General features: G+C 36.5%; 1 protein-coding gene across 6 annotated transcripts in view; it reads left to right on the top strand.

Moving 5' to 3' along the window:
* LOC135212693 (uncharacterized) overlaps positions 1 to 14,635 on the top strand; it is an 885,471-nt gene that overhangs the window by 862,059 nt on the left and 8,777 nt on the right. For all 6 annotated transcript variants that reach the window (XM_064246375.1, XM_064246376.1, XM_064246373.1 and 3 more), the window contains 2 exons: positions 11,556 to 11,615; positions 11,886 to 11,992. In XM_064246375.1, the coding sequence (XP_064102445.1) occupies positions 11,556 to 11,615; positions 11,886 to 11,992 (167 nt within the window). The remainder of the gene's footprint in view (positions 1 to 11,555; positions 11,616 to 11,885; positions 11,993 to 14,635) is intronic.

The following is a 14,635-nucleotide window of genomic DNA, read 5'->3' as shown; positions in this document are numbered from 1 at the left end:
TAAGTTCAGCAGTAAGTATGTCAGAGGTCTCGGGCAACATTGATTTCATATCTACCGTGACTTAGGTATTAATTCGAGTCCGTCTCGCGTATGTTGTCATTACTGCAAACGTTACAGTCCAAGTTGGAAAAAACAGGAAGCTACAAGCCCAAGGATAGTAAAGAGTAAGCAATGAAAAAGAAGCTAGAAAAAACGCAAATAAGATAAATAAAAAAAAAATAGATTAATAGTAAAGTCAAATAAATTGGCTAAATGATAAATTTGAAGAGACTGTCAGCCTGCTAAACAAAGAAAACCTACATGAAACGTTCTCAGGCTAGGAGGCTTTATATATGTATGTATATATATATATATATATATATATATATATATATATATATATATATATATATATATATATATATATATATATGTGTCATCCTTTAGAGAATATGAAAAAGTCTCTTTTTCTGGACAAAACTCAATTTTGCCAGCTAGGGAAGGTGTCTTTTGGCTTTAACTAGATAGAAACATTAACACTAACAGTAATGATAATTATTAATATTATAAAATATATAATATTAATAATAGTGGCGTAAAAATTCGGAATGATATATAGGATGGTATTCTGATGAATTCGACTGGAACTTCATTTTATTTGCCTTCTCACCATACTTGCTGTTCGCCATAAATACTCAGTAAGGTCATGATGTAGATAAAATCGAAAATTTAACCGTTATTTTGCGAGATATCTGGTTCTTCCCTAAGCTTAGTTTTTTTTATCAATTATCATCCTTATTTGAAGTATAACGTAAGCTTCAGAACTATGAAAGCTTTGGTTCGTTTTTTTTTTCTTTCTCTTTTTTTTAACACGAAAAATTCAGTTTGGTGTGGGCCAAAGTTGCAGGAATAGTGGTTACAGTATAATTATTATAAAAGCCTGCAGTCCATATAAATAAAATGGTGAAATCTGGCTGCTCCCAACATGACGGTGAAATTATCGTTTTCATTGTGCTAAAAGATCGGCGTTATCAAACAATACCATTATTTGGGATTTTGTTTTTGTTTGTTTGTTTGTTTGTATGGTGCTTTTACGTTGCATGGAACTAGTGGTTATTCAGCAACGGGACCAACGGCTTTACGTGACTTCTGAACCACATCGAGAGTGAACTTCTATCACCAGAAATACACGTCTCTCACTCCTCAATGGAATGGTCGAGAATCGAAACCCGTGACCACCGAGCTGGGAAGCTAATACCATACCAAACACGCCGCCGAGGCGCTTATTTGGGATTTTGGCAGAGATAAAGGCGAAAAAGAGACTATTTCCTCCATACAGGGTAGCACAAGATGCCAGGATTTTCCCTGTCAGGAAGTTCAAGCGTTTTCAACTGGTAGAAGAATGTCCAGCACTGTATTCCTCCAAAGGCCATGCGCCTAGACCACCAAGGCGCAGAGAATATATGCATTATTCCGACCTAGGAAAATACAGGACTGGTTTCACTCATTGATATTTATCAGATACAGGAAAAACGAAATGTTCTTGCTCTTGGGAATGAGCGAGGAAACTTCTATGTGCTAGCAATAGAAAAAGAGACCTTGGTATCATTTGACACCATCGCCGCTTACAGGAGCGGTCGCCTCTAGTGCCATGAGGATAGGTAACTTTTCATTAATCTCTATCAGTGATCAACAGCCTTTTGTGGGCTGATCTAATAACCATAAGACTGTAACAAACATTCTCAGTTCGCATGAGATATTTCATTGAGGGTAATAGAGATTCTGATTATTGTTAACAAAGCAACGAGAACAATTGATTATTATTAAATTGAAAAGGCCTGTCTTTGGAAGGCTCCACACAAACCTTTTGAGACGGATGAGATGAGCAGATCCTTTGATTATGCCAGCTTTCTCGCCTTCTCTTCAGTGGGGTAGAATTAAAGGTAATTTTGCAACTGCAACGGTTTAAATATGACTTGCAAAGTTCGTTGAAGGTCAAAAGAGAATATTAAATTCCGGCGATAGAAATCAGAGATACAATTCAGTTTTTTTTTTTTTTTTTTTTTTTTTTTTTTTTTTTTTTTTGCCCTTATAGAGTTATTAATTTTCATAATTAAGAAAAGATTCAAGACGAGTCAGCTGTCACAAGAATATGTTGGAGAGAAGTCGTTAGCATTCCGTGAAAGTCTCCTCTTCATTACATGAGATTGATCATATCCATAATATACGATCCTTTTTGATAGCTGATCTACTCATTTGGCTGGGAGGATTCTACTCACTTTCCACATTTGGAGAACTGAGACGCTGAATTTCATAGAGTTGGGATGAGGATTGGAATTGCCTTATTTTCAAGAATCTTCTTTATTATGTGTAACAAGAACGTCCTTGATTCACAGTTAAATCTTGATTTCATGTCTGGTTTCGGTTTTAAGATGACAATTCTGCTAGAAAAATTCTGAAGTTTCTTTTTTATGGTTTCACTGAAGACGACCTTTGTTTTGTGACAATCGTTAACTCTCTCTCTCTCTCTCTCTCTCTCTCTCTCTCTCTTCTCTCTCTCTCTCTCTTCTCTCAGTAAAAATAATCATGGACTTCTCAAGCGTTCAAGCCATGAGGCGATTGAAATTCTTATATACAAAGGGCAAACGCAGAGAAAATCCTACTTGTGAACTACAATGAATTGTCAATATCCACCAAGAAAGGGGCCCCCCCCGCTCCCCCATGTTTCTTGTAAAGACGACATCTGGGCAGAGGTGAATGAAAAGAAAAGAAAAGCTCTCTTGAACCTGAATTATTGCCGTAATCTCAAGAAACTTCTCGCATAGTTTCTTTCCCCAGTAATTAATCCATTAATCCACAACAGGGCCTCTCAGGGCTCTACATAAATGAGTGCCTACCAGTAGCACCACGGAGTGTTCGCACTGTGTTGTGCCGAATTATTTTGCCATTATAATATTATGGTATTAACTTGGCGGTGGTCATCCAGTTTGATTTCTGCCTTATTTTCATATCCTGTAACCTAGCGTTACACATTCCGTAACAGATCTGTAGCTCATCAGTGAAGAATGACGGAAAACGAGTAAAAGATCCCAAACGTAAATGTAAACTGTCGGTTGATAAACTTATTTTAGTCAGGATTAATAGAGTACAGGGTTAGACCGTCCCATCGTTCCTGCGCATATTTGTAACGTCATTGGTAGGTGGCCATAAAAGAAAACAAATAATTTAAGGGTCCCTATGGGAATTGTTTGCCCACACCCATTTTATCTCTTTCACGACCTTGTGTGAGAGAGGTTCCCGTTAATCTCCAGGTACTGGAAGATAGTTTCCTTGTTCTTCACTCTGTTGGGGTCAAATACTGACTGATGACTTTTTTTTTTACCTAAACCTCCGTCAGATCAGCCACGTGACGTCGTGCGCGAGATTGTCCTATTTTGGTCAGAAGCGGTCTACGCTTTAATCCTGATTTTAGTTGTCCATATTCATGATTTTAAGTAACGTCAATAGTTGAGAAGGGATAGACAGACTGAGCTAACTAACTTTCTAGAAAAACCAGGCACGTGTTTTATGAAGGCTATCGAATAGTCTTCTGGGTTCAAAACAGTTGCGTTTGCCTTGCGCTCATCCTTACGGAGCATCACACTGCAGCGAAGTGTCGTAAACACACGCCAGCAATTTATTGCCCACTTACCACAAACAACTTGAATGCAAGTGTCCAACCAGTGCTTCATACTATTATCATGATTTGCCAAAGATTCGTTAACTTGCTTCCAACCTGTTGTGATATGTTTGTCATAAGTTGCTGAATCGTATTTATTGCATGTTTTACTATTCTAAACCCAGAGTTAGGTAAATAATATGAATTTGTGGAAATGCTTGTTAGGAGTCAGGTGATAAGGGCCAGTTTAGTAGTTATGTACTATCCATATTTATGTACAGCTTATCCAATAGATTTACGTGAAACCTCGACAGAAGTTTGACTCGAGATCAGTGAGGAAGAAGCCCTTAAATTATATGTTGGTATCCACATTTTCTTTTGTCTTAACGCTTTATAACATAAGTTTTTGAAAAGGCTCAGCCACGAATGAAGGATCAATCTAGGAGTTCTTATTAGTTGTGAGCGAGAAGAAACTATCGAATAATATGCTAAATGTATTCTTCGTCGCAATGGATTGCTTTTTGTCTTCAACTACCTCACGAATTCTTTACTTACACTGACATTGAAAGCAATGGATGTGAGGGCGGAGGACGTTCCCAAAAGCAGTATTCATTCCATAATTTTGGAACTCCTATTTCAAATTAAAATATTTTGGAGCGCATTTAACACTAAGATATAAATCCTTATTCTTAAGAGACTAAATGCTTTACTTTAAACCATGTGTAGAAAACTGAAAGAGAGCGCTTTCCAGGAATTTCCAGCATCAGCGCCTTCAGATGTCAAAGCCCACCGGGGCAAAATATTAGTCAAATAAAATGTCATACTAAATAAGATATTCATTAATGCCAGTGAACAAGAAGTGATATCAACAAACCAAAAGCAGAGGCTCAGTTAGCTATGGTGTAATTGATCTGCAAAAACGGTAGAAAATTAACTCACGTTATTCATTCAAATGCCATGCATTTATTACCGGTCTTGAGGTAGTCGAGAGTAGTCTCCCTCCTTTCCATAGAATGATAACGCCATCGAAAAGTCTTGACTGCTGGCATGAGAGCTACCCAGGCTCTCGTTGTTGCTGTTGTTGTTGTTGTTGTTGTTTTGCAAGTACGTACAGTTTTTAAAAGGCCTGTGAATCATTCAAAGAATCTTAGTCCGAACTACGAATAAATTGATACATCCTTGAACTTTATGTATTAGATTCTTGAAATATTTTTGCCGCCTGTGAAGTTTAAGCATATCGTACACTTGATTCATTTGAGGCTGCTTCTATTGTTATTATGTCAGCTATATGTGAACGACGCACTAGTCCCACCTACAATCATAAATAAATCATAAACCCCCTATCCTAATATTCCTGCATCTTTAACTCGAGGCGAAACACCTTTTTATGCTCTTCCATAGACCTTTGCTAACAACAACAAAGTTGTTTGTAGGCTTCATCTCCGAATAAGCGAAAGTGATTAAAATATAAAGGAATGATAGATAGTTCTTATGGTCGTCCGTCGAAGCCTGTAAGTAGTTTTAAAGACACTTCTATGCGTCTCCTAACAATTTAATAAGAAAGTTTTGACGCGATTCCGAGACCAGAGGCCCTTACTAAATTATCATTTCGCGTCGGTCTATTTCTGACACTGGAGTGTAACTTACCACAACACTGGAATAAAACATGAGCTTAAGCTCTAAGCTCTGCCGCGTGGGAGCTTTTATTACTCTCTCTCTCTCTCTCTCTCTCTCTCTCTCTCTCTCTCTCTCTCTCTCTCTCTCTCTCTCTCATCACAAAGACAAGAACACACGTGGTGATTAAATATATATGCTGTTGTCATTTTGTACGTTTTTAATGGATATATATATCTGCTGTCATCATATTGTATGTTTTTATGGATATATATATATATATATATCTATATATATATAATATATAATTATTATATATAGATATATATATATATTATATTTATTTATATATATATATATATATATATATCATAAAAACGTGCAATATAATAGCAGCAGATGTCCTTGTTTAAATTCTTAACTTCTTCCTAAAATGGTGACATGTGTTCATATGTTAAGAATTTTTTTCTTACTGGTGCAAGTAAAGTAAGACGACTTCTCCTGCACTTGTCCAGTCATGTAAAAAAAAAAATCGCCCAATGTCAGTCACTATAATTTAGAATCAGTGGCCTATAAAAGACAGAAGACTTTAAAGAGAAAGTGGAAACAGAAGAAGGTCAATCCCCGTCCACTGTGACCTCCCAGATGAAGATGACCTGAAACCGTTACTCCCGTTATTTCGCCGTTCTCTTCTTTTCCTTTCTTTGTGATTTGGCAAATCTGTCCTTTGAAAGCTTTCTTTATTCATGATCTTGTGAGTGAGGTGGCGTTTGAAGATGTTGTTTCATGGAACCCCAAGAACAAAGCTTGAAGCGCCTCGATGGCGTGACCGGTATGGTCTTGACCTGCTACCTCGGTGGCAGCGAGTTCGATTCTCGGGCATTCCATAGAGTGGTTAGAGATGTGTATCTCTGGTGATAGTTCACTCTCGACGTGGTTCGGAAGTCACGTAAAGCCGTTGGTCCCGTAGCTGAATAACCACTGGTTCCATGCAACGTAAAAACACCATACATACATACAAACAAAACAAAGCTTAAAGTGGATATTTCTGAGCCAGAAGGCATACGAGAGCAGATTAGTTAAAATAGCTGATTGAAGAATCCACGCTGCGAATGGCATGGTGGGCAGCCTAGCCTCAACTTCCGAGCATAACGCACAGGAAAACAAATGCTGTGCGTGCTTACCAGGTGACGCGGTAAATATAGGACAATTTCGTCAAAGTTCATTTACTAATCGGGAAGACGGGTAGAGCTTGTTATCGGCTGAATGTGCTGTAAACCATTCTCGGTGTAGTTCTTAAAGGTGTTTCCTAGTTCGTAATTATTCGATGTCCTCAAAAGATACATCTCTCATTTCACATATGCCCCATTGTAGTATGTATCAGTGAACTATAGAATTCTTTAGATTTAAGAAGCTAAGTTCTGGAAGTTGTTGTTTATATTTAAATAGATTTAAGTTAACGTGAATACGGATTTAAAAACGGTGTGTTGGCTTTTGTTTAGGAGGCGTTGATTAACGTGAATGAGCTGTCCTGCAGTAACGACGGGTCTCAGTTTAATCGTTGAAAGACTTGTTCACAACTGGAAAGCGTCAGATGTAGCGCAAAAAATTTCTCGAGGCATCTGTTTATCCCAAATTACAAACACAGCAGTTCATGGCTTCTAAAGTCGATGTATTTTGTACGCAAACATGGCAGTGGGCTGTGAGTCAAGTAGTAACGAAAGGTTGAGGGCACTGTGACCATCATTCCAGTATTTGTATAGATTTAGACTAAAGGACTTTGCAGATGTAATTTAAGTGCACGCAGTGAAATAAATTTTTTTCTAGTTGACGCATAAGTAATGAAGACTGATTATTCCAATTACCTTAAAAAAAAACCATTGTGCACTTTGTGTTAATGGTATTACTTTTAGAATATTTCTGTGGTTTATCAGCCATTAAATCATAGTGCGGTATATTTTTAAGGCAGCGAATCAGTCATTTGGTAATAAGGAATTTGGCTAAAATGATTCCGTGGTAACACAATTTCTTATAATAATTATTTGGCAGTCTTCGCCCAAATTGTATGCTTTGAAAGTGTTACGTTTTGGTTTGAAAGATGTATTCATTGATATGGGTAAATCATTCTTTATTAATCATTCATTTAGTAGAAATTAGTCATTATGATATGCGCTTAGTGTTTTAAGCTTACAATACACGTATACAACATACATGGTACACATTTAAATATATACAAAATTAACTTTACTACTACTCGTTCTTCCACTTTACATAAGGTCCGTGTGTGTGTGTTATTGTCATTGTTGGATTCGTCAGGTTGTGATCGGTTAACTAAGGTGTATCACTTCTTCAGTTGAGATATTACTGTAATTGAACAACATTAGCATATGTGATTATGGCGTTGAGGCGCTGTGTCTACAGCATTCATGAGGTCAGAGTGAAACCATCTGTCACAGAGAAGCATCTTCAAAAACCGCATGGAAAGGATGAATCGATTCAAAGCTTTTTTGCTTAAGGCTTCATGACGTAAAGCAGCGTCATACGATAAGCTTACTAATTGGCCAGTCATGTTTTGAGAACAATTGCTCAAAGCTAACAGGAAAGACGGTAACTGAAGCCTTTCATAATCCGGTATTTCACTCGGCAAACAAACTCTCTTTTTTGTTCGAGCACAGACACGAAGAGTGTCTGACTTTTCTCCTCCATGTAGGATACAATATTACAGTAGGTTGTAGTTAAAGTGAAAGGAGGCTGATCCGTGGCTACGACAATAGACCGAGATGATTTGGTAGGGTAAATGCGCCTCAGCTGTTGTTATACCAATAAGGGCTCGAGGCTGCTGACACAAAGAGAACGATCGGCTTCTTGTTGGCAATAGCCGGCACGAATATCAATCTTGAGGCCTTTGTTTTCTCCGGATGCAAGCACAATCAGTTGAGTTGAATGTGTTTTCTGTTATTCTTTTTATCCGACGCCCACGTCCACTAGGTGTTTAGTCGCGTATCTGACCATCCTTGTTGGTGGTGTAGCCCTCCGTTCTCTGGATACCTTTGATATTATTTTTGGAGTAGCATTCATTATTACAACTCCATTGTATGGCGAGTTGCGTTAGTTCTTAGTCCTATTCTTCACCTGAAATATATTTTGAATAACTTGAACTGTTTCGAAGGTAGATCTCCGGAATTGAAAATACAAAAGGATTTTGTTTGGGGGAGCAAGATAGCGACTGTCTTTCCCTTTCACTTCAAGGAGGTAACAGATGAATTAATAAATGATTTTTAAAAATTCGGCCCAGCGCAATTCACTAAATATGTTTTTGTTTTCATATTTCTTCAACATACCTCGAGTAGGCTCCTGTACACCTGGGCCAGGAGATTTCCATCTGTCCAACACTGTCATTTCGATGAAAAGATTTTAGCTATGAAAAATGTTAGTTATGTCCCACTGCCAAAAGTTGGTAGAGCTTTTCAAATAACCGTTAAAAACTTAAGAGTTCACAAGAATTGTTTCCGTAGTTCAAAAGCAGTTCATTATTCACAAGAGTTGTTTCCGTAGTTCAAAAGCAGTTTATTATTATCATCTCTTAATAAGCAAGAAGTCATCAGAAAAAGGAAGGCTGCAGCTAGTGCCCTCTTTGTTCTATAACTGGCAATTTAATGATGATCCCAGAGGAGAAACCCCTCCCTCCACATCTGTCCTTCTGCTGCACACCCAGAATTACCATCCTTGATATTGAAGCGTTACCTAATCGCTCTGTTTATTTATAATTACATTCTTTTCAAGATTTTAAACCTCATGTCCCGACCGTTTAATGAAATGGCCTATACGTAATGGTGAAGAGGCCGTTGCTACAACTCCTGCCATACAAACAGGACTATTTTTTATGTATTGTTTATAACGTGAATGTGGGCCGTAGGGGGTTAGTGCCGTCAGTGGACCTCATGCGGTGCACTACAGGCATTACTTAAGGTTCTTTACAGCGTGCCTTCGGCTCCTGGCTGCAACCACATTCGTTCCGTTTACTGTACCTCCGTTCATATTCTCTTTCTTCAACTTACTTTCCACCCTCTCCTAACACTTGATTCATAGTGCAACTGCGAGGTTTTCCTCCTGTTACATCTTTCAAACCTTTTACTGTTAATTTCCATTTCAGCGCTGAATGACCTCATAGGTCCCAGTTGATATTCACAAACAGCAGAGCAAAAGGACGTGAATAGTTAGATACAGATAAATATGATAAAGGTAGATAATTGAATTTTCAAAAAACAAAGACAAAATATGAAGAATCTAACATCCATGAACTACGTTGTAGGAACTCTCTGCCCCAAGGTACTATCGTTAGACTCTTTTATCTCGCGAGCATCAACACCCATAACACTGCCAGGTGAGTGTTCCATAGTTTTACAGTGAAGGGAAGGAACAACGGTGATGCCAGGATATTGAAGAGTATCAGTACCAAGCTGGGAACAAGAGGTGCAGTTCTAAAATCATTACAAAAATGAGGTCCCTACGATGCGCCTTTTTTTATAGATCAAAATCAATCGGTCGCTCCCAAAGATTTCTCCTTTACTGACGATGAGAACTGAGAAACTGACGGGAACTGGAATTGCAGAAAGGGGTTGGAATCCAAGAAGGTGAACAACAATACGAGGAAAAGGAATGTAGGACAAAAATGAAGAACAATGATGAGCTTGTAAAACGATTGTTGAACTCTCGTGCCTCTTGTGTCAGGATTGTTTTTAAAAGCTGCGATCCTAGCCTGAAGCACAATATTATTATTCACGCAATACTGAATTATACTTGCATGTGCAATGCTTTGTCAGAGGGTGGTTCGATTTTTCTGCCGTGAATAAGTTATTGTCAACAGCCTCCAGAATTTACTGTTTAGTTCCGTTTTCCATTGTCGTCCATACACAAAAATCTCTGCCATCGGATTTTTGAGCATTGTTCCTGGAAATGTAATTGCGATGTGAGATTTTTATGAAAATGAAATAGTCTTTCACTGTTGATATCATATGGCGACTGCATGATAACGCAATAGAAAGGCCAATTACAAAATAGAGATGTGCTCTCAAAGTATGTTGAAATATTCAATGATAGCCTATCTTTACACTCAAGAGTATTTTTGTGTTGGTTTGATAAAGCTGGTAATTGCGTGCGATAGCTCACTTTTGAATATTTTCCAAGGTTAATATATATAAATATATATATATATATATATATATATATATATATATATATGTCATATCACATTTCCGTAATTCATATACATATATCGAGCTACAATGTCCTTTAATATCTAATTCGCTCTACCTCGGAATTAATATATTTTCATATATGCTTAACCGAAGGGGAATTTTTTTCTCGATAATAGACTTGCCTGGACCAGGGCGCGAACCCATGGATCCTTTCAAATCCAGGAACGTCAGTGAAGCTTTTACCTACTACACCACCGCGAGAGGCTAAAAGTTCATGTCGCCTCTCACCCTCATATACCTTTCGCGCGCAGGTAATTAGTTGGTTTGGAGACAACATCAACCCACCTCGACTCCGGTAGTGTTTGTAGTGCTTTTGACACCAACTAATTACCTGCGCGCGAAAGGTATATGAGGGTGAGAGGCGACATGAACTTTAGCCTCTCGCGGTGGTGTAGTAGAAGGTAACAGCTTCACTGAACGTTTCCTTGTGGATTTGAAAGGATCTATGGGTTCGCGCCCTGGTCCAGGTAAGTCTATTATCGGGAAAAAAAAATTCCCCTTCGGTTAAGCATATATGAAAATATATTAATTCCGAGGTAGAGCGAATTAGATATTAAAGGACATAGTAGCTCGATATATGTATATGAATCACGGAAATGTGATAGGACTTACAGATTGGCTACGTGCTGTCAAAAGCACTACAAACACTACCGGAGTCGAGGTGGGTTGATGTTGAGAGGCGACATGAACTTTTAGCCTCTCGCGGTGGTGTAGTAGGTAAAAGCTTCACTGACGTTCCTGGATTTGAAAGGATCCATGGGTTCGCGCCCAGGTCCAGGCAAGTCTATTATCGAGAAAAAAAATTCCCCTTCGGTTAAGCATGTATGAAAATATATTAATTCCGAGGTAGAGCGAATTAGATATTAAAGGACATTGTAGCTCGATATATATACATATATATATATATATATATATATATATATATATATATATTACCAGAAGGTTTCATGTATTTTTGTTGGTGTGTATTCAAAGACCATATAAAAATTACTTAGTACCTTTTTCTAACCCCGAACCCTTTGTTAATCGATATATTTTTTTTTCAGTTTTGATGACCGTAATACTGCTGATAATAATGATAGTTCCAGTGCTGATGGCTATCATGGGTAAGTGAAAAAGAATTGAAGTCAGTTTTGTTCTTAGACAACCATTTGTAAGCTCTTATCGTTCATGATGTTATTATGGTAAAAAATGTCTCAAGTCTTGTAGTCGTAATAGAAAGTTTTAGTTGCTGTTTATTCAAATCTCTCTCTCTCTCTCTCTCTCTCTCTCTCTCTCTCTCTCTCTCTCTCTCTCTCTCTCTCTCTCTCTCCTTCTGTGAATATTCTTTATCAACATATTCTTTATGCAATGAATTCATCCTTTGGCTTTTACAGGCGTGCAGTATCTAAATGAATGCCCTCTCGAGCCCAAGATTCCAATCTATCTCCTGGTCGGTGGATGTTTTGGAACTCTGAAAGGACTATGGCTTCTTTGTCAACAGGTGAGTAACTCTCTCTCTCTCTCTCTCTCTCTCTCTCTCTCTCTCTCTCTCTCTCTCTCTCTCGAAATAAGGAGTCATTGCATCACAGATGGAGTATTAAGATTTGATAAAAAAAAATTGCTTAAATAACAAAACAAAACAAAAATAAATAAATAAATAAAGGCACAGAAATGGGGTGCAGGAACGCATGGAAAAAGTAAGTTGATCAGTAAACTGGCTGATGGTATTCAATTTAGCTACGTATAGTCATGCACATAGGTTATGAAAAACAATGCTTAGTAGAGTTACTTGGTAAGGAGATCAAGAATTGTTATCAAGAAAAAGAACGAGAATATGTTTTCCTTGGTGACTGCAACCATCAGAGAAGTTTCTAAAGGTAAGAAAAGGATATTGATACAATAAACTTTGTTTTATCGCATGGGAAAAGGAGACGATACCTGCCCTATACAATATTATACTTATTGGACTCACTTTTGTTATAGTGTCCAGTTCCTGACAGTATTCCAGAGGAAGAACGTTGCAAGAGTAAGTAGTATAGCAAAGTAGGTACTGTCAGTCAGACATCTTAGATACGAAGGAAATGAAAATGCCTTAGTTCCTATTATAGAAAATCGTTTAATTCAGAGGTCAACTGATAGAAGTATTCAAGATCTCCTCAAAGAATAACTTAGGCGTCAGGTTTCGTACATTCGAACTGACCGAAAAAATCTTTTTGGGTTTACATTTGACTGATGTTACAACGATAATACAAGTAATCTTATCATCTGTAGAAGGTTTTGTCTTGCAAGTTGTGAAATTATGAATTTTGAAAATGCTGGTATTTTGTGTTATTCATTTTGTCAAAATTTACCAGCAATACTTGGAATTTATATTGACAAATAAGAAATTGTCCATCACTGTTTTTTTTTTTATTTACTTTGGCATTTCCTTATGACAAACTTTTTTTTTGATAAGTGTACCTAATATTTTAGAAAATCTTCTTTCTCAAAGGTAAACCTGAACTTTTTCGCATAATTAAACCTGTTTTTTACACTGAATTTCTTCTATAATTAAATCACAGATTTTTTATTAATAGACATGATTTTTACTCCTGACTAGGCCTTATTTCCTCTTCTCGCTAGAATTGATTAGGAATAAACCTGACATTTAATTCTGAGTCGCTCTGGACACAAACCTGGTCATTTTCCGCGTTTCGAAACCAGATTTTCTTGCTTTTCATGCACTGATTTTTTTGTCTTTCATGAACTAATTGTTTGCATTTCATCCAATGATTTTTTGTCTTTCATAAACTGATTGTTTACCTTTCATCAACAGATTTTTTGCTTTTCATAAACTGTTATTTTTTGTTTTTCATGAACTGATTGTTTGCGTTTCGGAAACTGGTTGTTTGCCTTTCATAAACTGGTGTTTTGTCTTTCATGAACTGATTGTTTGCCTTATATGATGTGATTCTTTGTCTTTCATGAACTTATTTTTGTGCCTTTCGTAAACTGATTTTTTCCCTTGCCTCAAAAACCGGACTGTGCCCTTTATAAGCTGAGTTTTTACTTTCATTAACTCATTTTTCCCGTTTCATAAGCGGAATTTTTACATTTCATAAACTAATTTTTTTTGCCTTCCATAAACTAATTTTTTTCTCTTCATAAAACTAATATCTTGCCTTTCATTTTTTAAACTGATTTTTTGGGCCTTTTCATAAACACTAATATCTTGCCTTTCATAAAACTGATTTTTTTTGTCCTTTCGTAAAACTGATTTTTTTTTGCCTTGTAAACCTGATTTTTTTGCCTTTCTAAACTAAGTAATATCTTGCCTTTCGTAAACTAATTAATCTTGCCTTTTCGATAAACTTATTTGTTTAATTTTTTGCCTTTCATAAACTAATTATCTTGCCTTTCATAAACTGATTTTTTTGCCTTTCATAACTGATTTTTTTGCCTTTCATAAACTGATTTTTTTTGCCTTTTATAAACAACTAAGGGACTAATATCTTTTGCCTTTCATAAACTAATATCTTTGCCTTTCATAAACTGATTTTTTTACCCTTTCATACACTAATATCTTGCCTTTCATGAACTAATTTTTTTGCTTTTCTAAAACTAATATCTTGCCTTTGTCATAAACTGATTTTTTTGCCGTTTCATAAACTGATTTTTTTTGCCTTTCATAAACTAATATCTTGCTTTGTCATAACACTTAATATCTTGCCTTTCATAAACTTGATTTTTTGCCTTTCATAAACTAATTAAATCTTGCTTTCATAAACTGATTTTTTTGCCTGTTTCATAACACTGAATTTTTTTGACTTCTTAACCTAATATCTTGCCTTTTCATAAACTGTATTTTTTTTCTTGCCTTTCATAAACTGATTTTTTTGCCTTTCATAAACTAATATCTTGCCTTTCATAAACTGATTTTTTTGCCTTTCATAAACTGATTTTTTTGCCTTTCATAAACTAATATCTTGCCTTTCATAAACTAATATCTTGCATTTCTTTTCTTGATTTTTTTGCCTTTTATAACTTAATAAACGTGCCTTTTTTTCCTAACTGCCTTTTTTTTGCTTTCAAATAAACTGCTTTTTTTTTTTGCCTTTCATAAACTGAATTTTTTATGGCCTTTCATAAACTGATTTCCTTTTGC

This window comes from Macrobrachium nipponense, chromosome 41 (assembly GCF_015104395.2).
Source record: "Macrobrachium nipponense isolate FS-2020 chromosome 41, ASM1510439v2, whole genome shotgun sequence".
NCBI classification, from domain to species: Eukaryota; Metazoa; Arthropoda; class Malacostraca; order Decapoda; family Palaemonidae; genus Macrobrachium; species Macrobrachium nipponense.
The sequence above is the reverse complement of the archived record's forward strand: the minus strand, read 5'-3'. Positions and strand labels throughout refer to the sequence as shown.